This window comes from Polypterus senegalus, chromosome 9 (genome assembly GCF_016835505.1).
Source record: "Polypterus senegalus isolate Bchr_013 chromosome 9, ASM1683550v1, whole genome shotgun sequence".
Lineage (NCBI taxonomy): Eukaryota > Metazoa > Chordata > Cladistia > Polypteriformes > Polypteridae > Polypterus > Polypterus senegalus.
The window spans coordinates 66302102-66330022 of NC_053162.1; the positions used below are offsets into that span (position 1 = coordinate 66302102).

General features: G+C 39.1%; 1 protein-coding gene across 1 annotated transcript; it reads right to left on the minus strand.

Moving 5' to 3' along the window:
- Window positions 1-799: 799 nt before the first annotated feature.
- Window positions 800-27891, minus strand: LOC120534949. Its single transcript, XM_039762458.1, has 7 exons — window positions 27696-27891; window positions 27202-27306; window positions 25600-25795; window positions 20397-20475; window positions 15938-16035; window positions 8093-8134; window positions 800-1560 (listed from the first exon to the last, which is right to left on the minus strand). Exons 1-7 carry the CDS (start codon window positions 27799-27801, stop codon window positions 1371-1373), a joined length of 816 nt encoding a protein of 271 aa, XP_039618392.1. The 5' UTR covers window positions 27802-27891; the 3' UTR covers window positions 800-1370.
- Between the last annotated feature and the right edge of the window lie 30 nt (window positions 27892-27921).

The following is a 27921-nucleotide window of genomic DNA, read 5'->3' on the forward strand; positions in this document are numbered from 1 at the left end:
TTAGATGTCCGTACACTTCTGATCAGATCACTTGGCCCACGTTCAATGAAGGTCACAAATAGGCAGTGACCACTTTAACATGGCCGTAAATCCAGACATGTTTTCTAGCTACGTACTCCCAGGATTTTAATTTTGCACAAAGAAGTCGACGTTGCTTTTCTGTCTAGCTGAATTACACCTAGAAACCACCCTGGTTCAAAATTCATGTGGTTTCCATAGTCAGGAGTTAAAGGAGCTGCAGTTGCTTGTAGGGTTCACTTGAATATGTAATATTGTTTGTAGTAACCCAGAGATTTGTACTTGAACAAGTATGCATGCAATGGTTTCCCCCTTCTGTGTGTTTTTATATCCATCCTTCTGTTTTAAAGAACGAATCGCCCATTTCTGTCCTATTCCTCTCTTAACAATTTCATACATGTAAGATTCTGTAGTTTGAACAGTATCATAATTTCATCTTGATACTGATGCTTCTACTTCTCTCTCCCTCCTTTAAACATTCCAGCACAGGTTTTTTTCATACTGGTTAGGTATTCGTACAGTGAGTGTTGTTTGTCTTCTGTGTTGTCTTTTTTGTTTTATTCCCATTAAATTTACTTTAACCGTGTGAATGACCGTACATATTCTTGAACTGAGGATTTGGGGTCTTTTTCTTATGGATACAATCTGCCTCCTTGGTAGGGTTTTTTTTTTTTTTTGTATAAAGGATTTCCAATAGATAAACTGTGTTGTTTACACTCTGCATTGTGATTCAAAATTAATTTCTAAAAAAAAAATCTCTCAAAAACACAAATGGATTGGTTTTGGCTTTAAATTTATTTTGAAGATTTCATGATTCATTCTGGTAAAACATATGCACTGATGCTGTCTGACAAATATGCTGAGCTGATTTTGTTCACTATTTTCATGCTGTCTACTACCTGCTTTTGATTTGTATAATAACCCCTATCATATACACACATATGTATATATACTTTTACATACATATGAGATGTTTTCACATACACATTGGATACACAAAAGCGCATTTTTGTAATTTTTTTTAAATGTATGTGAAAGTATCTCGTACAGACAAGGTCTTTTTACGTGTGTGTGAGATGTTTTCATGTATGTACTTGATACACAAAGTGCACTTTTGTCATTTTTACTTTATCTCGTATGTACGTTTAGACATCTCATACATATGGGAAAGTATCCACTACGTATGAAATATTTTCACTTACGTATGAGATAAGGGCTATCCCATAATTTTTTTCATTGTGTGGTTCAGAGCTTTTGTAGTCTCCCCATTCTCCCCAACCAAAAATAAAATTCAATGATACCATCTTGAAAATATTCATAAAATTTTCTTTTGCAAGCATGTTATTACTCATTCATTTGCTATAGGAGTCTGTGAGCTTTCTAATAGCTTTTGCAGTGTCGGGGGTCTGTCCCATGTAAGTGACACAGGCCATCTTCATGGACTCATGGAGGGCTGGATGATTTAAGAAAACTTTGTCAATATGCATTCTGTAGAATTCCTTTTCAATTCTTGAATACGTTGTCATTTCGCTTGTTTTTTTCCTGAAAGACAAAATGTAATTAATAGTTTGCTTGTTTATTAGAATAACTCCAAAGATAAAAGTACAAATGAAGCAAAATAACATTAATGATAATTAAAGTAAGACGTTGAGATTGCCTAAGAATCAAATCGATAAGATTAGGATTTTGTATCACAACAGACACATTTACAGTATCTGTCATTGGACAATATTTTTCAAAATGTTTCCTTCCTGAACAACATCTTTAGCTAAACACAAGCATAATTTCAGATTGAATGTTTCATGTAGGAATTTAAACAAACATTAAATTAACTGTTACTGAATGTAGTGTGTTTAGTCACTTAATGATGCTGACACATTCCATTAATTCAGCTCAGTTAATGTTTTGCTACTGATTTTCATTTGTACTACACAAATGATTCTTCTCAGTTCAGTTATTCAGATTTTGATGGATTCTGCTTGCCCTGATACTACTTTTTCATCATTGTAATGTCCTGGTGACACCTTTCACCATTTCCGTCACTGACTGACCCAAGATTAGCAGGGAACGCGTCCAAGTGTAAATACAGCAAATGCATTTTTAGCGACTTGTTGCACCTCATGGTTTTGTGTGCTTGAGGCATGTGGTCAAGCAGCTGGATGTAGTTTGGTGCTCTGTAGTTGCCAAGAAAATTTTTAGCAACATCCGTGGAAGCCTTCCATGCAATTTCTTCTGACCACACTAGCAGACTTTCAAACTGCTTGTCAATGATGATGTGTCTGATTTTTGGACCAACAAAAATGTCTTCTTTAATCGTGACATCAGTGAAACATCTGTCTCAAGTACTGAAATTCTTCATCTGTGTGGTTCATCTGTCCAAGTTTTGTGTGAATAAACTTGGTTTATAAACCAGATTTTATGCTCTGGAACTAAATGCTAATGGCCTGGCCAGCAATGAAACTCTTCAGCAGGACTTATATCAGGTATATCTGATCTGATCTGAATTCCTAGTAGCAGTGCCACAACTTTTTGATCACCATAGATGTTCCAGTTGTTCTACTGCACACAAATACTTAAAATAGAGGAACTGACAAAAATAGGCAATGATAATAAAACAGTACGTGATAGGAAAATTTAAAGTTGATGTATCTGATCAGTTGATCAAAATCCATAAGGTGCACTCAAAGGTGTTCAGGAAGCAAAATCTTTGTTGTCTAGTGTGTTCAATAACACACCTAAATAGTAGAGGATAGTAATGGAGGGCCAAATTTACTATATCATTCGCAAAAGAGAACTAAAAGCACAACTCACATGCAGAGTAGTGCTTCATAGTTCGTGATCCCTAGAAGATTGTCATTATTTTAGATATTTTATAAACCTGAACTCATAACAAATATATGGGATGAATATCCTAAACAAACACTTCCGACAAATTAGATGGCATTTGAACTCATTGATTTTTAAGCCACAGTACTTAGCAAATCAGCAGATACTCCTGTGTGCAATTGAAATGAACACTTTTCATTCAGTCACTTCACGCAGTTTCCCCCAGTAACTATCAGTCTCCGACATCATGCTGGAGAGATTCTTAATACTCAACTTCATCTCCATCTCCATCAGCTCTGTCAATGTCTGGCACTGAATAGCCGCCTTCACATTCTTACATCACATGTCAAGAAGTCCTCAATATTCCTCTGGTTGCCCTCAATGATACAAGGGGCTGGCCTTCAGCAACTTGATAAGGGCACCCCACCATCATGCTTGACATTTGGGGTAAGGCTGTTTTGGCCATTGGTGGTGTTAGTTCTTCACCAAACATTGGCATTACTGTTGCACTCGAAATAACAGTTCAATTGTGGACTCATCTGCCCAGAGAACAAACTTCCAAAGCTTGTCAGGCTTGCTCGGGTGGTCCCCAGAAAACTTCAGACACATAGCTTGTTTTTTTGTTTCTTCCCAGTGACTCTTCCACAGATGGCATTCCTATTCTGGGTGGGTCTCATCAATGATCTGTTCACCACCACTCCTCCAAAGGCAGCCACGAAGGCTTGTAGATTTCTGGATGTTATTTTAGAATTCCCTTTGACCCTCCTTTATTAGGCACCATGTGAAATGGTGGTTTATAATTTAGGATGTCAATGATCTACACTTGCATTCTATTTGCCTAACAGTGCATAGGTTGGAGCATGCGCTGACAGCATGTTGTCACACCCACTACAGTTTGAGCCATTTGGATTGGGACTCGAGTGCAGCGGGTGACACTTTAGCCACCACATAAAAAACTCACACTGTTCCAGTGTGGTGCTGGAGTGCCAGTCCTGCCACCAACGTCAAAGTTTTCACTCTAAGATGGAGGACCTGCATACAGTTAAGATAAATGAGCTGCCACTTTTTTCCTTAGTTCTGCTGATAATTGCTAGTTTGAGACGTATAATAGTTGACTCAGATGAAGAGGCTTTCTTGAAATTATTTATTTGCTTCTGTCTAACACTTCATTTTCATTGGTTAGCCTAGTGAAATGGGCATTTGTAATTGTTGTCCGCATATTGATTTGGCAAAATTTTACACCGGATGCCCTTCTACAGGACAGTAGTGAGACCAAATATGTTATATGGGTTGGAGATGATGGCACTGACCAGAAAGCAGGAGACAGAGCCGGAGGTGGCACAGTTAAAGATGCTAAGATTTGTGTTATCGACCTCAGACCTAGGGGAACCTGGACCCAGGTACAACCCACTGTTGCTACAGGGTGTAGCCACAGTGATATGGTGAAAAGCATAAAAGAAACAGCATAAAAGAAACAGGCAGCAGTCCCGAGTCTCAGACCATACTTCTCTGTTCTACTTTATTCTCCTTTTACCAGAAATATACAGTATATATGCTTCAGTTTCTGCATAGATCAACGTGGCAATCTGTGAAACAATGGTGCAAGCCAATTTCCTCCTCTAGAACAAATGGTGTAAACACATTTACTTTGGTTCAACAATGGTATTGTGGCCAGCTATCAAAAAGTACTTGATTAGAAACCAATGTCCCCAGAACTTGTTCATTTTCAAAGGAGGCAGACAAGTTGTGCTATCACCACATTGCGTGTGGATGAGATACAAAAGAAGAAGAAGCTTAGTTAACTGGTCAACACTCTGTCACTGGTCATCTGATCCTGCTTTACATTGATGCAAGTTATAGAGCTATGGGTTGTATTATTTTCTCACCTGCACAATTTGTATATACTTTGTGTTATTTATTGTTTCTAAATACTCAAATTAATGAATAAGTGTTGTTCATTTCAAATAGATTGAGATAAATTCTGCTAAAATATTTGTTTTGTGTTTAACAAAAAAAAGTCTTAAATTATGCATTGAGTTCACAAACTTTCAGGCATGACTGTAAAATGACTCGCTCCATGCATTTCAAAATAAAAGCTTCACAGCACAGTACAGAGTCGATAGCAGGGTAAAATTTGCAATAGTGGAAATGGATGCTTTTGTGTTAGTAGGCAAATGTAATCTTTACTTGAGCCATCAGTTGATTTATTTCTGCAAAGTCTGGCACAAAAAGTGTGTGTATTTTTTTTTTTGATGTTTCATTCTTTAAAAACATAAATTACAAAATGTCTTAGCCCCTTTTTTCTGTTTCATCTGGTCCCTCTTTTTATTTCACCAATATTTTCATATACACTATCCATCCATTATCCAACCCGCTATATCCTAACTACAGGGTCACGGGGGTCTGCTGGAGCCAATCCCAGCCAACACAGGGCACAAGGCAGGAAACACACCCCCGGGCAGGGCGCCAACCCACCACAGTATACACACTATGTCTACATTTATTTCTCACCCAATTCTGTCTAGATGTACTTGTTCTCTTAAAAGCAGCAGTTCTTAAGTTCAGTCCTGCTTTCCCACTGTGGCTGCAAGTTTCTATTCCAAGTAAATTCACAATCAGAGAGTCCTATTGCCTCCAACATGTCGCAATATGTAGTTAGCTGAACTTTTCTCTCTTATCCTGCATTCAGAATTAAGAAATTAAAACATGTCTTCCGTGTTATAAGGAGCCACCTTAGAGTTTCTTGACACACTTCTGTTGAATGATTTGTTGGCTGAAAGTCCTCAGTTTTATTGTGTCAATGAGAGGATGTGTAGTATTGTTCATAATGGCACTCAGTTTTGTTTTAATTCTCTCTTTTGCTACAACTTCCGGGGGGTTCAGAGTGCACCCTATAACTGAACCTGCCCATTTAAATAGCTTGTTGATTTGGTGGGCCTTTCTTGAAGTGATGTTACCGGCCAAGCACACCACAGCATAGTAAATCGCACTGGCCATCACAGAGTTATAGAAGATGTGGAGGATGGCATTACTCATATTAATGGAGCACAGTCTCGTAAGAAAAAGAGCCTGCTCTGTCCCTTTTTATATAGCTCATCTGGGTTCTGAGACCAGTGCAACCTGTCATTAATGTGGTCCTCCCATCTACTTGCACTCCTTGAATAGTGACTGGACATATACAGTGGTGTGAAAAACTATTTGCCCCCTTCCTGATTTCTTATTCTTTTGCATGTTTGTCACACAAAATGTTTCCGATCATCAAACACATTTAACCATTAGTCAAATATAACACAAGTAAACACAAAATGCAGTTTTAAATGATGGTTTTATTATTTAGGAGAGAAAAAATCCAAACCTACATGGCCCTGTGTGAAAAAGTAATTGCCCCCTGAACCTAATAACTGGTTGGGCCACCCTTAGCAGCAATAACTGCAATCAAGCGTTTGCGATAACTTGCAATGAGTCTTTTACAGCGCTCTGGAGGAATTTTGGCCCACTCATCTTTGCAGAATTGTTGTAATTCAGCTTTATTTGAGGGTTTTCTAGCATGAACCGCCTTTTTAAGGTCATGTCATAGCATCTCAATTGGATTCAGGTCAGGACTTTGACTAGGCCACTCCAGAGTCTTCATTTTGTTTTTCTTCAGCCATTCAGATGTGGATTTGCTGGTGTGTTTTGGGTCATTGTCCTGTTGCAGCACCCAAGATCAGTTAAGCTTGAGTGGACGAACAGATGGCCGGACATTCTCCTTCAGGATTTTTTGGTAGACAGTAGAATTCATGGTTCCATCTATCACAGCAAGCCTTCCATGTCCTGAAGCAGCAAAACAACCCCAGACCATCACACTACCACCACCATATTTTACTGTTGGTATGATGTTCTTTTTCTGAAATGCTGTGTTCCTTTTACACCAGATGTAACGGACATTTGCCTTCCAAAATTTCAACTTTTGTCTCATCAGTCCACAAGGTATTTTCCCAAAAGTCTTGGCAATCATTGAGATGTTTCTTAGCAAAATTGAGATGAGCCCTAATGTTCTTTTGCTTAACAGTGGTTTGTGTCTTGGAAATCTGCCATGCAGGCCGTTTTTGCCCAGTCTCTTTCTTATGGTGGAGTTGTGAACACTGACCTTAATTGAGGCAAGTGAGGCCTGCAGTTCTTTAGACGTTGTCCTGGGGTCTTTGTGACCTCTCGGATGAGTCGCTCTCGCCTTGGGGTAATTTTGGTTGGCGGCCACTCCTGGGAAGGTTCACCACTGTTCCATGTTTTTGCCATTTGGGGATAATGGCTCTCACTGTGGTTCACTGGAGTCCCAAAGCTTTAGAAATGGCTTTATAACCTTTACCAGACTGATAGATCTCAATTACTTCTGTTCTCATTTGTTCCTGAATTTCTTTGGATCTTGGCATGATGTCTAGCTTTTGAGGTGCTTTTGGTCTACTTCTCTGTGTCAGGCAGCTCCTATTTAAGTGATTTCTTGATTGAAACAGGTGTGGCAGTAATCAGGCCTGGAGGTGGCTACGGAAGTTGAACTCAGGTGTGATACACCACAGTTAGGTTATTTTTTAACAAGGGGGCAATTACTTTTTCACACAGGGCCATGTAGGTTTGGATTTTTTTTCTCCCTAAATAATAAAAACCATCATTTAAAAACTGCATTTTGTGTTTACTTGTGTTATATTTGACAAATGGTTAAATGTGTTTGATGATCAGAAACATTTTGTGTGACAAACATGCAAAAGAATAAGAAATCAGGAAGGGGGCAAATAGTTTTTCACACCACTGTAGGCTGTTTGGTGTGACTAAAGTCAATGAGGTCACGTCATAATCTCTTTTTGGTTAAACTGAAAGGTTCAGCTCCTTCAATCTCTTCTCATATGTTACATGTCTTAGTCCCAGAATCAGCCTTGTCACCCTCCTCTGGACTCTCTCTAGCACTGCTATGTCTTTTTTTGCAATTATGGAGATCAAAACTGTACACAGTACTTCAGATGAGGTCCCACTGGTGAGTTATATAACTTAAGCATAGCCTCCCTTGTCTTGTCCTCCATACAATGTGATACATAAACCTAACATCCTATTAGCTTTCTTGATCGCTTCTGTACACAAACTTGATGCAGATAGTGACGAGTTCATTATGACTTCTAGGTCCTTCCCACCAGGTGTACTTTTAAGCCTCAAATCCCCCATTCCTTATTCAAATCTCACAAGCAGATAACATTTTATTTAGGTGATTAATAAACCTTACCTGTCTGTGTTAGCTGCTGGCACAATGGGTGGTAGCACTGTACTGTAACCACATTGAAGTGGAACAATAAAAGAAAACAGCAGTTAGTAAGTACACTATTTTTTGTAAATTTATTGATACAATTATTTTTCAAAAAATCACATTTAATTCCTGAACTTCAAATTAGGTCCAATCCATAAACCCATTTCATAATTGCTATTGTTCTAAGTAAATAAAATGTGATACTTCCTATTATATTTTAGATGATAAAACAGATGATATTTCTTTTCAGCTATTGCCAGATCGTGTGTGTGTATTATGTGGCATCATTTAACAAGATTTGTGACACAAGTTTTTTTCTTTTAAAGTGTTAAGAGTAACTTCTGCCATCATTCTTGTCATAATCAAAACTCCCTACTGCTATCAGTTGTGATGTTGCAGGTCTCTGATTTTGTATCCTCTGCTTCCAAACATGGCCTTCTCCTTATTGTGGGCCTATGACCTCTGGGTTGAGTGACCATCAAAGCAGTGAAGAGATCTTGGGTCTCAAACTCATTTACTAGATGACCACAGTGGCTGAAGGTTTTTGCTACAACCATTTTCATAATGAAAAATAAATATTTGATCTTAATGAAACATTAAGCATATATAGGGTGGTCCAGATCTAATTATGCAATTTTCATTTTGCTATAACTTATTAAGTTTATTACATAGAAAATCATCCGAAAAATCCCGGACCATCGAACTAGTGTGCGAACTGACGACATGAAGAATCGTACCGAACTGGAATTGTCCCCTCATAAATCAAAGTCATCCAGACGATCTGGATCTGCATAATTAGATCTGGACCAACCTGTAGTATATTAGTAATACAATTCAGTCGTATGAGCTGTTGTGATGTAGGATTTTGCATATAACTTGATAAATGTTTTGTATGTCTTTATTTATAATTTAGGCAAACCAAGTGGTGAGAGGTATTCATGTTTGCCTTCCCCCATCCCCTTTTTACGACTGTCTCTTTGTAATTTTATGACAGGATTTGGGGGATGTGTCTTAAACCAGTTTGATCCCCCACACAAAGCCAGGTTAGCTTAATATATGGTCTTGGGGGGGTTGAGGTGTTAAATGTACTATTTCTCCGATTGGTCTGAGGTATGGCTGTTTGGAATTGGCTTGTCTCAGAGGCCTTCAAGTACCATGATGTCCTATTGGTTCTAGGAATTGGAGAGAACATCTATAAATGTACTTGCTCAACCACATTCTCTCTCTCTCTGACTGACCCACATATGATGATGAAGACAACACATTGAAGAGCACAGCTCAGCAGCCATATTGAACAGACATGTGGCTGAAAGCTGAGCACCAACGATGCCTTAACTAGAGACATTTTAAGTAACTGCAAGTCTGTGTGCCACCTGAATTACACATCACCATTTTATCAGGTTGTATGGTTGCCAATATTCAAATGTACTTTGCATTTTGTTATTATTTATGAATATTATCAGTAATACATTATTTTATGTGTAACTTAACTCCTGCTTGTCTTTTTACTACATCTAATTGCCTGAGGTTATAGATATAGAAGGGAAGGTGGGGATAAGTTATATACAGTGGTAAGTCTGTGAGATTAGGTATTCTAAGGCTACATATTAATAATACAATAGGGACAGTAGAGCAATATATATATTACTCTACCAAGATAAAACAATTGGCGTAGTTGGGCAGGATTTTGGGGTAACCAAGTTTTGCACCCTGTTTGCAAATACTGTTTTGATGTATGTGTTTGTTTATGTATGTGAATTTTAGGGCACCCAGTGTACAAATGCGGTGGAAGTAAAACATTGTTTGGTTGCTGAATGGAATATAACCAACAAAGTGTAGAGACTTCATGTGTGTCACAAGGACACCCGCATGTTTGTTAGTGCTGGTCGTAGTGAGTCCCTAATTAAAGTGCTAGGGAGTGGTGAAAGATGCATGCGTCATTCATACGGCATTTAAGTGGTTAAAGTGCTAGGGAGTGATGGGACATGCATTCATTATTCATACGGTACTTATTTGTTTAGAATCTTTGTGTATGTATGTGTATGTTTGCTTACAGGGGCAAAAGTAGGCCAACCCATAACGAATTTGGCAAATTGTATTAGAGTAAATTGTAGACTTAGAAATGCCTAAGTTCATTTTAAAGTCAGCCATCTTCCAGTGGAGTGGCAGAGGAAGCAGGCTAAAGCTAGGAAACCTGTAGTTCAGGTAGAGAAAGCAGAAGCTGAGCTGAGTGTGCCACAAAATGGAAGGGGCTGGAAGGATTAAAAGCAAGAAAACAGAGATCAGGTTTAAAGAAGACAGCTGCTGTTATAAGAGGTTTACTAGCTTGTATTATTGGTAATAAGGAAGATCATGATAAGGAAGAAAATAGCAAAGTGAATGAAAGTGAAAGTTGTGGAATGTTGAGTGAGAGTTTTGAAAGATGTAACAGTTGGTGTGATAATTGTGAAGTGTTAGCATGTAGAACACCCACTGCTAAAGTAGAAAGCAGTGAAAGAAGTGGAAAAAAGAAAAAACCACCCATGGTGAAAGTTAGGGCAACAGTAACCAGATCAGACTGGAACCTAAAACAGGGGTGGGTGACTTACATGAGACAGATGAGTGCTCAGATAAAGAGTGGGAATGTGAGTGTGAGGAAAAGGAGAGAGATGAAAGGAAGGAAAACAGCAAGGGTGTTTTCTTCCTTTATTCTCCACTGCACCACAATCTCCAGGTAATTCTGAGGTCTGTCCAGTATTTAAAGAGCATGCTACACTGATAGATATTTCACCACTGTTAGGAAAGGTAACCAGTGCTGCATTGAAATTTGATTTAGGACAAAGAGATCAGATAGAAGGCAGAGGAGCTGGTGAGTGTGAATGGCAATTGTTGACTAGAGGGCATGAACTGGATATTGGCATATGGATACTGAGTAAAGAAAGTGTGGAATTTAAACAAGAACAATGGAAATGAAAGGAATTCAAGTGCTTGTGTGTGAAAGGTCTGAATGTGCTAGTGCAAGAATGGCTGAGTTGGAAAGAAAGTGCACCAGTTTAGGAGTTGGTTTGAATGAAACAGGACAAGCCAAAAAACAAAGGATTGGGGATGGTGCAGCAGGAAGCTCAGCTAGCAAGCCAGGAATGCACAGGGGTGTGAAGGTCCTAACAGCTGTGCTAGGGCCAGCAGTAATTAAAAACCACACACACTTAGGTTCAGTAATTCGAAACCTGACTGACCAGTTGTTCAAAAAGACAGCCTATGACTCTCCATGCAATAAAATGGAGAAAAGTGAGCTGGTCTTTAGTAAAGAACACAGGTCAGTTTTAGCAGAAATGCTGGATTTAGAACTTGGGTTCTGGAGAGGCTTCAGTCCACACTTTCAGGTAGCAGTTACCATACAATAAAAAAGGACACACAGGCAATGAAAAAATAGAAGGGTAGTGCAGGAAGACAGGAAAGGAAAACAGTTATTTCTGTTTCAATTTTCTGGCCTTTGCAATAGTGCTACTTCTATTGTAAGGTTTTTATGGACTTTGGTTTGGTGCAGGTAATAAATAGTGAAGGCAATTAGCAGAGTAAAATCCATGCAGGAGATCGGGTTACCATTGGCACATTGGAGTGGCGTGGCACTAGTGCCAAGCTGTTCCAATGAATGCCTGGAAGCAAAGTTTGAGTTTTGGCACCAGGTCGACAGCCAAGAAAATGAGATGGACAGAAACTGCTTTGTCACCTTCCATTTTGCAGACCTGCCTACATAGCAGAATGAAAAAAGAAAGAGGAAAAAGACAAAGACAACAGACAAAGACAAAGACAAAGACATGAAGAAGAACTGAAGAGACAGCAAGAAAAGACACTTACTGGGGTTTAAGTGAGTAACAAGTCCACAAGTCATGCAATAATATTGACTAGTCACAATAGCTATAGTTTAAAAGGAAAGGTTTGTTCATTACTGCAGCAAATTTATATTCCAAGGGGTGGAAACTGAACAAACCAGTTAGGAATGCCAAAATAAGGGGATTAATTTTGGGCTCATAAAGTATACATTCTGGGTATTAATTAATTAAGTGGGATAATTAATATAATTAATAATATTAAGGAAAATGTATACTAAGAAAATTGGTGAACTTTTCAGGAAAGCAGGTGCAGCTGGTACATTTGCAAGACATATGGGCTCCGATGTTTAGGTATAGTCTAATTGGGAAAATATGGAAGCCCTGCTGAGATTGTCGGCTATGGTGCAGGCACAGGACCAGTGGGCCAATTCTGAACCGAGGTGTTTAGCACAATGAGTATGCATATGGTGAGCAAACAACTCTAGGGGTGGCCTACGGGGGGAATGATGAGAGTTGCAAAGCTTTGATGTCTCATGGTGGTGATGCCAGCCTATACTGGTAAAGGCTGATGGCAGTCAAGAGTTGCACCATGGGTAGGAAAGCACAAGAGGCAACTAAGTCAACCCCAAATGTGTGCAGAGGGGCCACAAATGTTGGTTTGTGAACAGTTTATGCAGTGGCACATGGCTGTCACTTGGGCAGAAGTGGTTGTACTGGCACCTGTGGCATGTTACCTTTCAAATTTTGATGTTAATTGTACAGCTGCATATGCTTAAACAGATAGTTTGGGACAGGGGTCTAATTAGCAGTTAGACAGAGAACAAGTACAGATTAAAAATTCACACAATAGACTAAATTGTAGTGGGCTAGTTTAGTGGAAGGTGTGGACTTGTCTCATTTTGAACCACCAGATCTGATGACATATGAAGACTGCAGAAAGAGTTGACGCAAGCTGGAGCAGATACAAGTCATCAGGAGCGCTTCCAAGTTCTTCAGATTGTCTTTGAAATAAAGAAGATATGTAATGGACAAATGGTCACGGACAACTTTTAACACTGGGAGAGCAAATACTGCAAATCAATGCACAAGTTATGCATCAGACTCTTGAAACAATTTAAAGACATTGTGTATAAAGACATTGTACAAAACATTCATCGGGGTGGAGTGTTGTGATGTAGGATTTTGCATATAACTTGATAAATGTTTTGTATGTCTTTATTTATAATTTAGGCAAACCAAGTGGTGAGAGGTATTCATGTTTGCCTTCCCCCATCCCCCTTTTTACGACTGTCTCTTTGTAATTTTATGACAGGATTTGGGGGGATGTGTCTTAAACCAGTTTGATCCCCCACACAAAGCCAGGTTAGCTTAATATATGGTCTTGGGGGGGTTGAGGTGTTAAATGTACTATTTCCCCCATTGGTCTGAGGTATGGCTGTTTGGAATTGGCTTGTCTCAGAGGCCTTCAAGTACCATGATGTCCTATTGGTTCTAGGAATTGGAGAGAACATCTATAAATGTACTTGCTCAACCACATTCTCTCTCTCTCTGACTGACCCACATATGATGATGAAGACAACACATTGAAGAGCACAGCTCAGCAGCCATATTGAACAGACATGTGGCTGAAAGCTGAGCACCAACGATGCCTTAACTAGAGACATTTTAGTAACTGCAAGTCTGTGTGCCACCTGAATTACACATCACCATTTTATCAGGTTGTATGGTTGCCAATATTCAAATGTACTTTGCATTTTGTTATTATTTATGAATATTATCAATAATACATTATTTTATGTGTAACTTAACTCCTGCTTGTCTTTTTACTACATCTAATTGCCTGAGGTTATAGATATAGAAGGGAAGGTGGGGATAAGTTATATACAGTGGTAAGTCTGTGAGATTAGGTATTCTAAGGCTACATATTAATAATACAATAGGGGACAGTAGAGCAATATATATATTACTCTACCAAGATAAAACATATGAGCCAATAGTGCTAAAGTTTCTTTTTTTGAGAACACCAATCAAACTATTTGTGGACCAGAACAGATCATTCTCCTCTTTTTTTCTTTATACATATTTTATTCGAAATGGATACTATTTAACATAATATTTTCAAACCTCCTTAATACAATTCAAAGTTGCAGAGGACACAAAGTAGAAACCAGCTTGTATAAGACATTAGTCCATCACAAGACCCACTCAGGAATGCATCTATAGGAATAACCAATTAACCTAACATGCATGTTTTTGGACAAGTGAGAGGAAACCCCTTGAGCAGTGATTCTTAATTTTAGGTTTGGTTCCCCTTGGAGAGTCACTACCAACAGTTATTCCTTCTCTTTTGAGGAATCTCTGCCAAGAGTCATCCGGTTGAGCAATGTTGATTGCTTAAAGTGCCCACTGGGATCCATTGCGAGTCACTTTGTAAACCATACTCGACCCTTTCCTACTGAATACAGCAGTAAGTCATAATGCTGCGTAAACTAAAACCTGAGCCTTCACGAACCATAGTTTAAGAATCTATGCCCGAGAGACTCCACACAAAGAGTATGGGATTCAAACCCAAGATCCTCCACCTGTCAGGGTTTGACATTTCTCACTGTGTGGTCATATAATTATTACAAAGAAATTCTAATGGAGCCCAGTTAAAGCTATGTCACATTAGATGATTTACAGCACTTTTCAGTCTCCAACTTCAATTACATAACCTTAGGCAGCTGGAGGTGGGCGTCTGTGAAGTCAAATCACCTAATGTGACATACCCAATGGCTGAGACCTGCTAGGATAATATCAAATAGGTTTCATTTTCTCTTTGATCAGAGGGTGGGTAAGAACCAAAGAGCACTCAGCCATAAGTCCAATATATAGTATGTAGCGACAAAGAATAAGGAACATTCATGTTTTGAATCTCACAAATACAAGAAAAACTTGTCTGTCTGATGTTGTGTTTTATGTACTAAAACAGATCGGAAAAATTTAATAAAGAGCAGAACTGCTGAACTTGTCTCAGCTGTTAACCCTTGGTACAGTCTTGGCCCCATCAGACATTCTGCCATTGGCTGTCGGAAAAGGGGTGAGTGTGACAGTGCTGGAATATCAGCGCTTAGTCACTAAATGTTAACATGGTGCAGCGATGAAATCAGCAACTGCAATCAACAAATCTGACATACCCCACCACAAAAAGTCATGCAACGTGACATTGGCTTTAGGTACTGGCTTCTTATGTGTATAGCAATATACAATTAAGAGTTCTGAATAATTGAAAGCAAGTCAAATGATGTAACATAAAACATTCACAAATCCTCTTATTCTAACTTGGGGCTGAAGCTTATTCCAGTAGCCTTAATGCAAAAATGTGTACTTCAGTGACAGCAGGGATGTAATGAAACCCTGCAGCCACTGCAGCTCTTCACGATCAGAGTTCAAGGCCACTGCAATAAACGTCCATCCATCCATTACCCAACCCGCTATATCCTAACTAAAGGGTCTCGGGGGGTCTGCAGGAGCCAATCCCAGCCAACACAGGGCGCAAGGCCAGCACAGTCAATAAACATGAAAAATAAAATTATCCTTATGTTTATTTATCCGATCTTTTAGGTGTACCTTAAATCCCTTAATGTCCTAGTTATGTAGAGTAGCCCTGGAAATGTGTTGTTACAGTTTTATCACTTGAAGATGACTAAAGAACACAAATTTATATTCTTAGCAATTGTTGTATCTATTTTAGGACATACATAACTTAATAATTGTTGTATGCATATGCAGAAGAAAATGTAATTTTAAATAAGAATTGTATGTACAAAATATTGAGCATTGGTATTTGAAACCTACATTTAAACATTACAAGCAATACTGGAAGTTACTGAATTAAAGAAGAAGTCACTGGACAAGTTCCACAACTTGTATACTGGACCTAAAATGCCTGTAAAGGTGTAAGGATTCGACAATCTGAAACATAACAAGGAAAGCTCCTTAAAATCCTCAGCAATCAGAATTGCATTCTTACTTGTCCATTTTCCAGGAGACTTCTGGGTCAACAATTCTGGAGGCAGTACGTCTGGTCAAGTGCTTAGGTTCTCTCGTGTTGGGACGTTGGTTGTCTGGCTGTGAGTCACAAGATTGTACTTGATCATTAATCCTGAGCAGTTTTCACAAAACATACTGTTGTATTATCAATGTGTTAAAAATAAAACTGTTCAAATATTGTACCAGCGTGTGACTTGGTTTTTGTGTTAAATGCTATGCAGGTTAATCCACAAGTTTGCTGATTTCATTTCCACTTCTGACTTGCAGTGTGGCCCTGAACAAATCATTTAACCTGCCTATTCTCTTAACTGTAAAAAATGTACGTAAGCATTTGATCTTGTGTCTCGTTTTGAAGTAAGCATTCCATTTAATTTACAGAGCTGTCTGCTTTACTTAGAAGATAGAATATATTTAATGTAGAATTCAGGAAATTTGCAATTCAAACATAGAGTACACAAATTCAAAGTACCTTTCAAATAAAAAACAATTGAAAAGCACCAAGGCAATTTATTGAAATATCAAGAGCACTGTTAGCGTCATCATCAGAGTAAAGCCAAGGTATAGTCTGGGGTTCAATCAAAGGTATTATAAAATGATGAGCAGTGGGTTTCTTTTTTGCCAGATTAGTATCACAGTTTTTAATTCATTCCTGCAGCTACAAGCACAATACAGGAACTAGCCATGGACTTGTCTCTCTTCTGTCACAAGATATGTACTTGGCTAAAATGTACATCTTCGGTACATTGGGTGGGACACATCATCAGGGATGTAACCTGGACTTCAGTGGGTGTTTTGAGTCTCCCAGTGGACTCTCTCAGGGTTGATCAGTCTCTGGCCCTGTATCCCAGTAGAACTCACACACCATGGGCCACTGCTCTGATCCTCAGCCATCTATAGGAATATGCTGCTGCCCGTATCACTCCTTTGATGGCCCTGCTCTTGTTCAGCCCTGCCACTCACAGTAAACTCTTTAGCTTACTTAAGGAAGTGCCTTCAGAACAACTGCAGTCCAGCACTACTGGCACACATGGAGTCTTCTACCTCTGGCTGTGACACTGCTCCACAAGGCTTTCATGCTTAACCTTTTTTCTCTCATTAGCCTCCTCAGTTCTTCAAACATGACCACCTGCCTTGTTGATTCAGATGGGCAGACGATGTCAAGACTGAAGGTGGTCATGAGGATAGACTGGAAATTGCAACTGTGTCAAAGGGATGAAGCTACGTAGGGCCCCATTCAGAAACAAAGCCCTTCCAAAACCTAATCTTATAGGGGACCTTACTTCGATTGTCATGTAACCTAGCAGCAGAAAATGTCAAGAGGGAAATCTTGACCTAACTTAGATGGTCATTACATTGAGCAGTGCAAAACTTCAAGGGGCAAAAATGGCTTTTTGCTTGCCCACCTTGTTATTTCCTGTTCCACCCACTTTGCAATTTCTGGCCTTGACACTGCTGTGTCTCCAGGTCAACCATCTACTGCCAGTTCTGTGCAGATTTAAGGATCCTTAGAAATGGCCTTTTTTTGGGGACTGGGACAACTCTTCTTACCAAACAGACCTGACAATCAGTAGGAGGCACCTGACATTCCCAGTAACAATGCAGAGAGTTCCAGCTAACTCCTACTTACTTGCACCACTCCAGTTTGAAGTCACTGATTAGCCTAATCTGTATGTCTTTTAGGATACAGCAGGAAACCCAGCAAACACTGGGTGAATGTACAAACTCTCTACAGAGTGAGCAGGCTGGGATTTGAATCCAGTTTCCTGCAATTGTGCTGCCTCATAACTGTATCCATCCATCCATGCAGCCATTATCCAACCCGCTATATCCAAACTACAGGGTCACGGGGGTCTGCTGGAGCCAATCCCAGCCAACACAGGGCTCAAGGCAGGAAACAAACCCCGGGCAGGGCCTCAGCCCACCGCAGCAACTGCTGAATGAATTCATCACTAGTATTTAGCATCATCAGCTGCTGGATGTACTGTATACAACAAAGCACTGCAAAACAGACTAGAACATATCATAAAACCAAAAAGCACACATAGACAGAATTAAATAAACACTGGACAGAGGCAGACAAGAAAGAGTGCAGTATTAACAGAAACTGGGAGCATCTTGAAAAGAACCTGACATCAAATACTGAGAATAACTAACTGTGCAAGTAATAGTAAAGCACAGTAGCATATATTTTAAAGATTTAATACTATAGGGTGGTCCAGATCTAATTATGCAACATTTAATACAATGCAGGAAAACAATATAAGACAAAAGATTTTTTCTAAATATCTTGTAATAAACAAAAATGGACTTACATTGAATTAATTCGATGACTTTCTAGGTAATGTCCCACTTGCACTCCATTCAGTTGGATACAGGTTCAGAGTAATAAACTTAATAAGTTAAAGTGTAATGAAAATTACATAATTAGATCTGGACCACCCTGTAGAATAACAAATCTAGAAATTTAGCTCAATTTTACTTTATTATATCTTACAGTAAAGAAAGCATTTATGTCTGGATATATTAATGTGCAAACAAGCAGTGATAAAACAGTAAAGACCCAAGTTTTCCCAACAAGTTGAGGGACCTGCTTGCAGGACTTGATGCAGGTTAACATCATACCCAGGATGGAGCAACTGCAGGTTAAGGGCCTTGCTCAAGGGCCCAACAGAGTGGAATCACTTCAGGCATTTATGGGATTCGAGCCAGCAACCTTCCAATTGCCGGTGCAGATCCCTAGCATCAGAGCCACCACTCCTCCCATACTAGGACAGCTTTCATTATAATTTTATGTGCTTTGGATTTTCAATATTTTTAATTCCAGAATATGTTAAAATCCTATGTCTGAAAAGATGTTGTCAGTGGTTATTGAGCTTCACTGCATATACTGTAGCTTAAAATGTTTACTTCAAACTTTTATTATTATTATTATTGTTATTCTGCATTCACTTCATTAGCACTTCTGTTAGTCCCTCTCCTCGGGTCTTGTTTTAAAAACTTTGTGTGGATTTGAGTGTGAAAGTATGCAAACGGCAAAAAATAACTCTGATTTATAAAATCTGTTGTATGCACATTTGTATGTAATTTGTCTTTATAAACCACTATCATCTTACAAACGTGTGTAAGTGAACGCACCTCAAACCCCTCCCAGTTGCCACCCTGAAGCAGCCATATATGGCTAATGCTAATCAACCTCATGCATATGCAAACTGGCTGACGTAGAAGCCTCCCATCTGACGATTCATCATGTACAACACCATCAGCAGGTCATCTGCCAACACTATTTTGCCTCAAAATAAATGAACCTGAATCATTGGTTGACCAAGGCCACTGAGTCTCGGCATTTGTCAGTCTCATCTTGGCATCACGAATGATATGTACGTTAATGGAGTACAGATACCAAAAGCACTGCCATTCTCACTAGGTGCCCTTATTGCAATTAAGAGTTCAGTCAATTTCGCTGATTACATCAAGAAAACCAGAGACTGCTGCAAATTACCTTTTTATGTTGGCCTGTGCACCAACACCATCTGAAAACTGAATGTAGTGTGTCACCGTTTGGTTTATGGCTTCCAGCACAGTGGGCATGATGGAGCTGAAACTTGGCTGACATGTCCCTGACTTGTTGGCAAGTTCCCTCTGGTTAGGTGTCTGTTACCAGAAATATACAAACAGGTATAGCCTGATTTCAAAGAGTCTGCATTTTTAATGCTGGGCCCAACTCAACACACAGTTCCAAGAAAATAGCTTTTGAGGGACCAAACTATCATGACCATTTGCAAAGTTTTCAAACAGTGCCAAACAAGCTATGTAGTGTCAAACCATTAGGCTATAATAGGCTGTAGCACATAATATTCATGAATAAAAGCTGTGTTTTTACTGCACTTTGGTTTCTAATCCTGAGACATTACAACATGTAGGCTATATAAACTGACGATAAACAAAAAAAGTTCTACAGTGCAAATAGGTTATGCTGGCCCACTTAAAAGGGAATTAAAATACAATCTATACATCATATTCATCTGTTTTGAGATTTAATGTTTTTCATGTAAAAGCACTTAATAAAAATAGCTTGGTGATTATGTATTATTATGCATGTGACTCGTCATTTAGCCAGTTTGGCTGCATTTCCCTGCTTTATCGAAAGGTGTTGTCATTTCCCAATTTCTCTAAATAAGTCAGAGTTGCCGAAAATATATCCAAATTCTCCTGTCAAAATGGCATATGCACAGTTTGGACCTTTTTTTATGTACACAAATTTTATAATTCTGTCTCCTCATACTTTACAAAACACAGAGGTGTTTTACAGAGCACACCTTTAAAAATAAACTAGTTAAAAAAATCACAGCATTAACTGTACTTGTGCATTCTTTGTTTAATAACCCCTTATCACTCATGGGACTTTCAGAATTTGTTAGAAAATAGTGGTCATTACCTACCAGAGACATCATGTAGTTCATTATACTTGTATCTGAATAGGGACGTAGGCTGTTCCACACAAATGGATGATATGATTTCCTGCACCAGATTAATAAAGAGGATAAAATATAAGACATATATTACTATTCTCATTTTTAGGTATTGTTTGTGGATTAGCCATAGCCAAAAATAACAAGACTGTTTCCTTCACCCTCTTTATATAAATAAAAGAAATAGCTGTGCATCCATAATAAAACCAGCTCAGTTCAACTCAAGGTCTAATTTGGAAGCATGAAGTGCAAGCCAGGAACCAACTTTATACTGGGAACCAGTCTGCCTTAGGAAATACACATACACACATCCACACTCACTCATACAGCCAGTTTAGACTTGTCACTTAACCTAAAATGTACGCCTAAATTGTTTGAGGTGTGTAAGGAAAATCCATTGCTAATGAGCACATTTCACACAGACTGACAGGACTGAAATATCAAGCCAGTCTCCTAAAGCTCTGAGGCACACAATCTGGGGACACTAGCTCTATGTTATTAACAGTCAGATGCTGCCAGAATAGACTCAGTACCCCACAGCCCTGAGAGTGCATGGATTAAGTGACTTCTGAGAATGGGTTGTTGAAATGCATGACATTAATGTAATGAGCTACACACACTCAAGCTGCAAGCCTCGTTTACAAATTTACTTTATACTTTAATTTATATTTAAGATAGTGAGCCATTTTTTTAATTCAACACTTAACAGTGAGGTAATTAATCATGCATGTTTTCATTTCTATAATTAAGATGATATGGGAACACCATATTCCCATTTTGAAACCTAATTGCTGTGTAAGTATCCAAAAAGAAAACAAAGCCTCTGAAATCTGATCAGCTCTCATTCCAGAGCGGCTTAGTACCTACAGCTTCTCCATTCCTTTCTTATCAGTCGTGCAAACTTTACTATGTTGTATGATGTTTGTGCACTGTGGCTTGTGTGTTGTGACCAGGATACATTTTAAACATGAGGTTTAGGAAAAGCTATTCCATAATACTGTACCACTAACTTCAACATTTAACTCTCAGCTGCCTGTGGTTTGCAGAATGGCTACTTGTGGAAGGCTTGTTTACATTTTGTAGAATAAAACAGAAACAGTGCTTCATACACAACCACAAGAACTAGCCAAGACCAACCCTTCCTAAATTCTTGGGTCAGATAAAATCAGAAGCATTCATGGTGGTAGGACCATAAGCACTCAAACCTTTGTCAGCTTGGGACATCCTTCTGACTTTAGTTTGCTTGTGATTTCAATTCAATTTATCATTAAATTAGGTATAAACAAATACCAAAATCACAAGCCTCTGTAAAAGCCTAGGAGCTGCTAGAAATTGTAGTTTTAAAATGTGTAGATAAAATATTGATCAATATTAGTTGTCCCGATGTGCAAAAGAAATCAAAAATTGAAGTTAAAAATGAAGAATTATTATTTTTTTAAATTTCGCTTTTACTGAAAATGACTCACTAATTATACATACACAGTCCAAAACACCTATAACATCTGACAGGTAATGTTACTTGAAACTGTCCATTGCTACCAGGATATAAGGTAACGTAACGTTCTTGGTCCGGACCTGGGAAAAGGACTGTAAGGACTGTTAGAAGGGGCGGGGCTACCTGGAGAAGCCGGCTATATCAGCAGCCCCTGGGAGCGACGATGGGGGATTAGCGAATGGGTTTGGTGCAGAAATATCTCGAAAGACAAGCATTTCTAGAAGACCGCCCTGGTCTGCCATCGTGCGCGACCGCTACCGAGTCTCGGGTGGGATCCTAGCATTAGATCCGATCATAGAGCTGGGGAAAGTGTAACAAGTGGTTTTGCCACTGAACACAGGCGAGCGATGGGAGGCAGAATGCAACTGACGTGTATTTTCAGGCTTGGGACGAGGCAGCCTGGAGCTTGTGGAGCCAGGTACCTCGGAGTTGTATTCAGGGCCTGATCTGTCATAGACATATATTGATAGACGCCGCATTCACTGTGTTTCCCAGTCGACACGATATTTAGCGCGTCAGCCTTATTGCGAGTGACAATAGTGCCATTTAAACTAATACAGGTAGACGTGGAAACCGGGTTTTCTGATGAAAAAACAATAACGTTTAAAACAGTATCGTTTACAATCAACAGATTTTGGCGAATCGTTTAAATGCAATTATTTAAATCCATTTATACACTAATAATGACAATTATTATTATTTATTAATTCCTCCCATATAAGTAACATTTCTCGGGCTGCCTTCTTCCATCTCCGAAACATTTCTAGACTTCGTCCTGTTCTTACGCAACACAGTACTGAAGTATTGGTCAATGCCCTAGTCACCTCACGTAAACACAAAAAACGTATCCATCGCTTACAACTTCTTCAAAATTCTGCTGCCAGCATAATAACCTGCTGTCCTAAATCCACTGAACATATTACACCTATTCTCTCTCAGCTTCACTGGCTCCCTGTTAACTACAGAATACAATACAAAACACCGCTCTTAACATTTAAAGCTCCCCTACCTCACTGATCTCCTACAAACTTACACTCCCTCTCGCTCACTTAGATCCTGTAATTTGAGAGTATTCAGTCTGGCAATATGGGATAGCCTTAGTTTGTGGAAGACAGACACAACTAAAGACATGAGCATAAAATGATGGTTGTCAATTTAAAACTGCGTTTCCTCAATGTGCTCCTTGAGAAAAACGTCATCAAGTTTGAAAAATGCTAACAGCTAATAACAATCTACATATTTAGTGACTAAATACGTTTAGCCAAAACGATGTTTGGAGGCTCACTTGAGCACATAAATGCATAGCTTTGCTATCTTAACCTGAAGTAGCTAAAATAAAGATTATAAAACGGGATTTTCAAATGGCCAAATATAACCAAAACAATTGTTCAGTCTTACCTATGAAATGTAATCCCCGGGATCTGGTTTGGAGCGTATAGCGGTTTGTAAAATCCCAAGCAGAGCATGTGTGAAGCATCTTATCCATTATTTCACTCCACAACAGTGCCACTCGCAATATGGCGGCGACGTTGACGTACGATTCTGCCGGTCATGAGGCGTCTAGTTATTCTGTGTCTATGTGATCTGTCATCAGGGTGGCTTTGTTGCGCAACCCGTGGTCCCTGTTCGCAATATGCGCGGAAAAAAAGCCTAATGACAGGAAATGTCATAAAGTTTTTACCGACAAGCCTCAACAGCAACCCGCCATGCAGCATCAATCCTACCCCAATTCGTTCCTTGCGATTATAAACCAATCCATCCATCCATTTTCTAACCCGCTCAATCCGAATCAATCAGACTCAAATAAAAAAAAGCATTTAAAGAAAAATAATGAGTGGGATGGGCACGATCAGAGCACCTAAGAGAAAAAGTGGATATACACTGAAACCATGAGCTCGGTGGCAGCGTAAGGAAACATTCAAGATGAACAAACAAAAGGGAAAAAAATACCTTAAATATTCAGCTTTAAAAACAAAAGCTTAAAAATAATGATTCGAACAAGTGAGTACCGCAGTTCAGACCAATGCGAGTGACCAATAAAGACTGTCAAAAATTCCCACTTCTTACAGCATAAGGTTTCATAATAGAAAAACAGCAAATGCGAAAGGCAACAAAAATCTTGCAAGCAACGCCAACTTAAAGAATGAATCCTTTTTTATGCCAGTCAGTCATTTTCCAACCCGCTATGCCTTAACACAGGGTCACGGGGATCTGCTGGAGCCAATCCCAGCTGGCACAGGGCGCAAGGCAGGAACAAACCCCGGGCAGGGCGCCAGCCTGCACACACTAGGGACAATTTAGGATCGCCAATGCCTAACCTGCATGGAAACCCACGCACACACGGGAAGAACATGCAAACTCCACGCAGGGAGAACCCAGAAAGCGAACACAGCTCTCCTTACTGCGACGCAGCAGCGCTACCACTGCGCCACCTTCTTTTACATTCATTTTACTTAATTTGGTATTAACATGCGAACTCGATCGGAACATTCAGTTAAATATTACCTTTTCACCAAAAAGACCCCATTAGCTTTTAAAATGTTTAATTGATGTTCATCAGAAGTAAGTTAATTCCACATACAGTATGTGCATTGCTGCCTTAATGTATTTATGTGTTACTTTTATTGTAATGCGCCAATGAAAAAAAAAAAATAAGGTGACGTTGATGCGATGTATAGTTTTGGAGTTTCTAAAAGGTTTAGAGCATTAAGTGTAGTAACTCCGTGTTCTGCCTAATACGCTTCCGTAATTATCGACATATGTGATATTCATAATTTTTGAGTTATAATAACTTCCGTAAACCACTTAACCCAATTCGTGGTCGCGAGATCGATGCCTATCCCGCCAGCATCGGGTTCAAGGCAGGTGAAAGCCAAGTCCCAGTCTATCAAATCAACTTAAACTCGTATTAAACTGGCTGAGAATCGCCACTCAACTTTACCTGCACGTCTTTAGAAAAGCTGTGGAGAAACACAACAAGGAAAAATACAAGTACAAGATTTGAACCCTGAACGCAATAGTCGTGAGACACAAGTTTATTCTTGTATATATCGCCCTCAACCGAAACCTTTTCAGACGTGCAAATACAATACAGCAGCAAAAAGACACACCTATTTAACTCACAGTAATATAAAGGGCCATAAAATGGATAAAATACAATTGAAGCCAAATACAAGCTTGCTATAACAACTGGGAGTGGAAGTCAAGAAATCATATTAATGCTAAAAATGTAATCGTAAAATGAGCAAGCGCAAATTTAAGCTGATCTAGAAGGGTACTAAACTGGAAAGGAGACAAAGTGTAAACTCTAAAAGAAATGAGGCATCAAATAGGCCTACCTTTGAATTGCATTTTGTAGCGTCTGTTCATATGACAGTAGTGGCCATACTAATACTCTGAGTTCCTGTGGTTACATTTCGATCTCTGAGCGTCTAACACGGCATAGCAGGAAACAGTCTTATTTAATTTTCGTAAAACATGCGGACACAAGCCAGGTAAAAAAATTGGTACAACATTTTCTGTTTACATAAGTAGCCTAGTTAGCAGGAAAAATACATTTCTTTTGCACTTTTCATAGCTTACACAATTCCAAAGCTCGTCATGCAGTATTACCATACAAAAAAAGAAAATCAAGAGCATCACAGCAAAAAATGGACCTTCATTTAAAAACAGACTCACCTCAGTGGTCGTTTAAGTAAGTTGGCACTAATACTTGTGTTCATTCGTGTTTTGATCCGTGCCAGTTCTTGTTTAATCAATTCATTGTATGGATTATACGTTACTGGGAAGGGAAGAGGGTTCATCCCATGTGCCTGTATGACTGTCTGCGATTCTTCTTGCATGCTTTGCTGTGCCTCGGTATTTGCTGGATTATCTGAAGAAGATAAAATCAGGAAATTTGTAGATTTATTAAGAAGTGAAAACGTTTCCACGACCACAAATTGACTGAGAGGTGGCTGCGCGTAAAAACTTCCTCTTTCCCAAAATTGCAAACCGCAGGATATTGCAATGCATACTAATAAAAAAAAGATAAAATCTCCTCGTGTTAATGGGTTTTGTTATTGTAACAATGCAATGTATTTTTAATTTCTTCTAGACAATAATAGAATTGCAAATATCGAAAGCCACATATGTAGGAAATATTATGTGGAAATATATCAAATATATAGTTCATAGGGTAACTGTCCCACTTATAAGATGGATATCTTACACATGAGAGATTTGCCATATAAACTGGATATTTTAAATTTATTTGGAACATAATAGCATATTTGTCACATAAATGGATATTTGCCATTTCCACTAGGCATTTGCCATATACTCGTGACCTTTGCTACATAAATGTAATATTTAACATTTTAAGGCACAACAGCACATAGGGCTATAGATAAAGACAGCGTTTTTATATTGGACTCCTTCTTAATGTATGAGAAATTACACTACAAAAATGAGTGCCTCAGTTTACAAACATTTCTTAAACTACTATCCTATGCATGGCTGCATCCACGCACCCATCTATCTATTCGTTCGTTAGCCACCCCACATAATCCTGTCGCGGGACTTCTTGGGAGCCTTTTCTGGGAGGAGAGATGATTGGACGGAATGCCAGGTTATCAGCAAACTCATTCGCGCAAAAACAAAACAAAACAAAAAAACAACACTTGTGCACTCGGAGTGTACAATCAACGCAGCACAAACGATTTGGGGCAGTTGGGGAATAACTGGTCCTGGTACATCCTGGTCTGCGTCGCAGAGAGCCGGAGGTAATGCTGCAAAATGTAAAAAGTTAAGAGTAAAACCCTGGGCGGAAAACTGGCTTAGCACAGGCTACACATTCGCTCATTGCAAAACGAATGCTGCTTCTAAACCGGCCGCGGCCAATCAACCTAACCTAACCTTAAGTCTTTCGAGTCTCGGGATTAAGCGCACGGATCACTCGGTGAAAATGTAAACTCTATAAGTAGTCAGTGGCGCCTATTACTGATAAAACGCAGACTTCTTTCAAAGACGCATTCCATTTAAGTTCCTGTCAAAGATACTTCATGCTTAATAAAGCTAAAAGGTCATTGTGGAGTTTCTGCTTCCCAGAAGTTATCCAATTCTAAATCCAAACTGGCGGTGCCCTCTTTTATTTTATTAAATGAAGTCTTCCATTCAGCAGCAGACAATCCAGATTGTCATTATTGATTCACTAACACCCCGTCAAACATTCAGTTGCTTTCATTCCATAACTGTAGGATAGGGCGACCCTGGGCACCTCTGGGTTGTCCGTTCGTATACCTTCTGACTTTCTTTCACTGTCTTCGCTAACTATGAGGGGCGTCTTCTTCACATCGGTCTGTTCAGCGATGCTCTCGTGGTATTTTCTCTTGGAGTCGGTGGCAACTGGAGCAAACGTAAGAGAGAATTAAGTGCAAGTCAGGATGGTATCGATCAAACACAACATCACAATTTTACTTTTAGCTCTAAAGAAAGTTGTACCGTAATGGGTTCAGCATAGCAGTTACTCAAGTAGTGATAAGATTAATTAATTGGTACCATTATTAGTAAAAGAAATCAAAATTAGCTCATATTTTTTCGTATTTGCATTGTTACATACTATACTGGAAATGATTTACATTGTACGCTTTAACTTATAAACTTTTAAGGAAAGAATAATAGTTTAATTAACGCAACATTTCTCTTTATGTTGTTTATTGTACGATATATTGTATATGATATACTCCACTGTGGAAAAACAATCTCAACTGGACAGCTCGAAAAGTGCTTCTTGCCTTTGATTTTCTTGACCGCCTCTTCCTTCGAGGTCCTCGTACTGCTACTGTCGCTGCTGCTGCTGCTGCTGCTGCTGCTATTTGATTCTGAATCGCTGTCTGACATCCTTTATTGTGCCGAACAGTAGAAAAATACAAAGGGGTTCACGTCCAGACAGCAAGAAAAAGGAAACGATTATAACAATTAATCATCAGGGAAGTGATTTCGTTTAATGCTAGGTTTTCT

Excerpts from the sequence above, each read along its gene's own strand:
- LOC120534949 (XM_039762458.1), bottom strand. The coding sequence starts at position 27,801 with ATGTCAGACAGCGATTCAGAATCAAATAGCAGCAGCAGCAGCAGCAGC. Across the intron at positions 27,307-27,695 it reads GGCGGTCAAGAAAATCAAAG|TTGCCACCGACTCCAAGAGA; the intron begins GCAAGAAGCACT and ends CGTTTGCTCCAG. Across the intron at positions 20,476-25,599 it reads TTACTTAAACGACCACTGAG|GAAATCATATCATCCATTTG; the intron begins GTGAGTCTGTTT and ends AATCTGGTGCAG.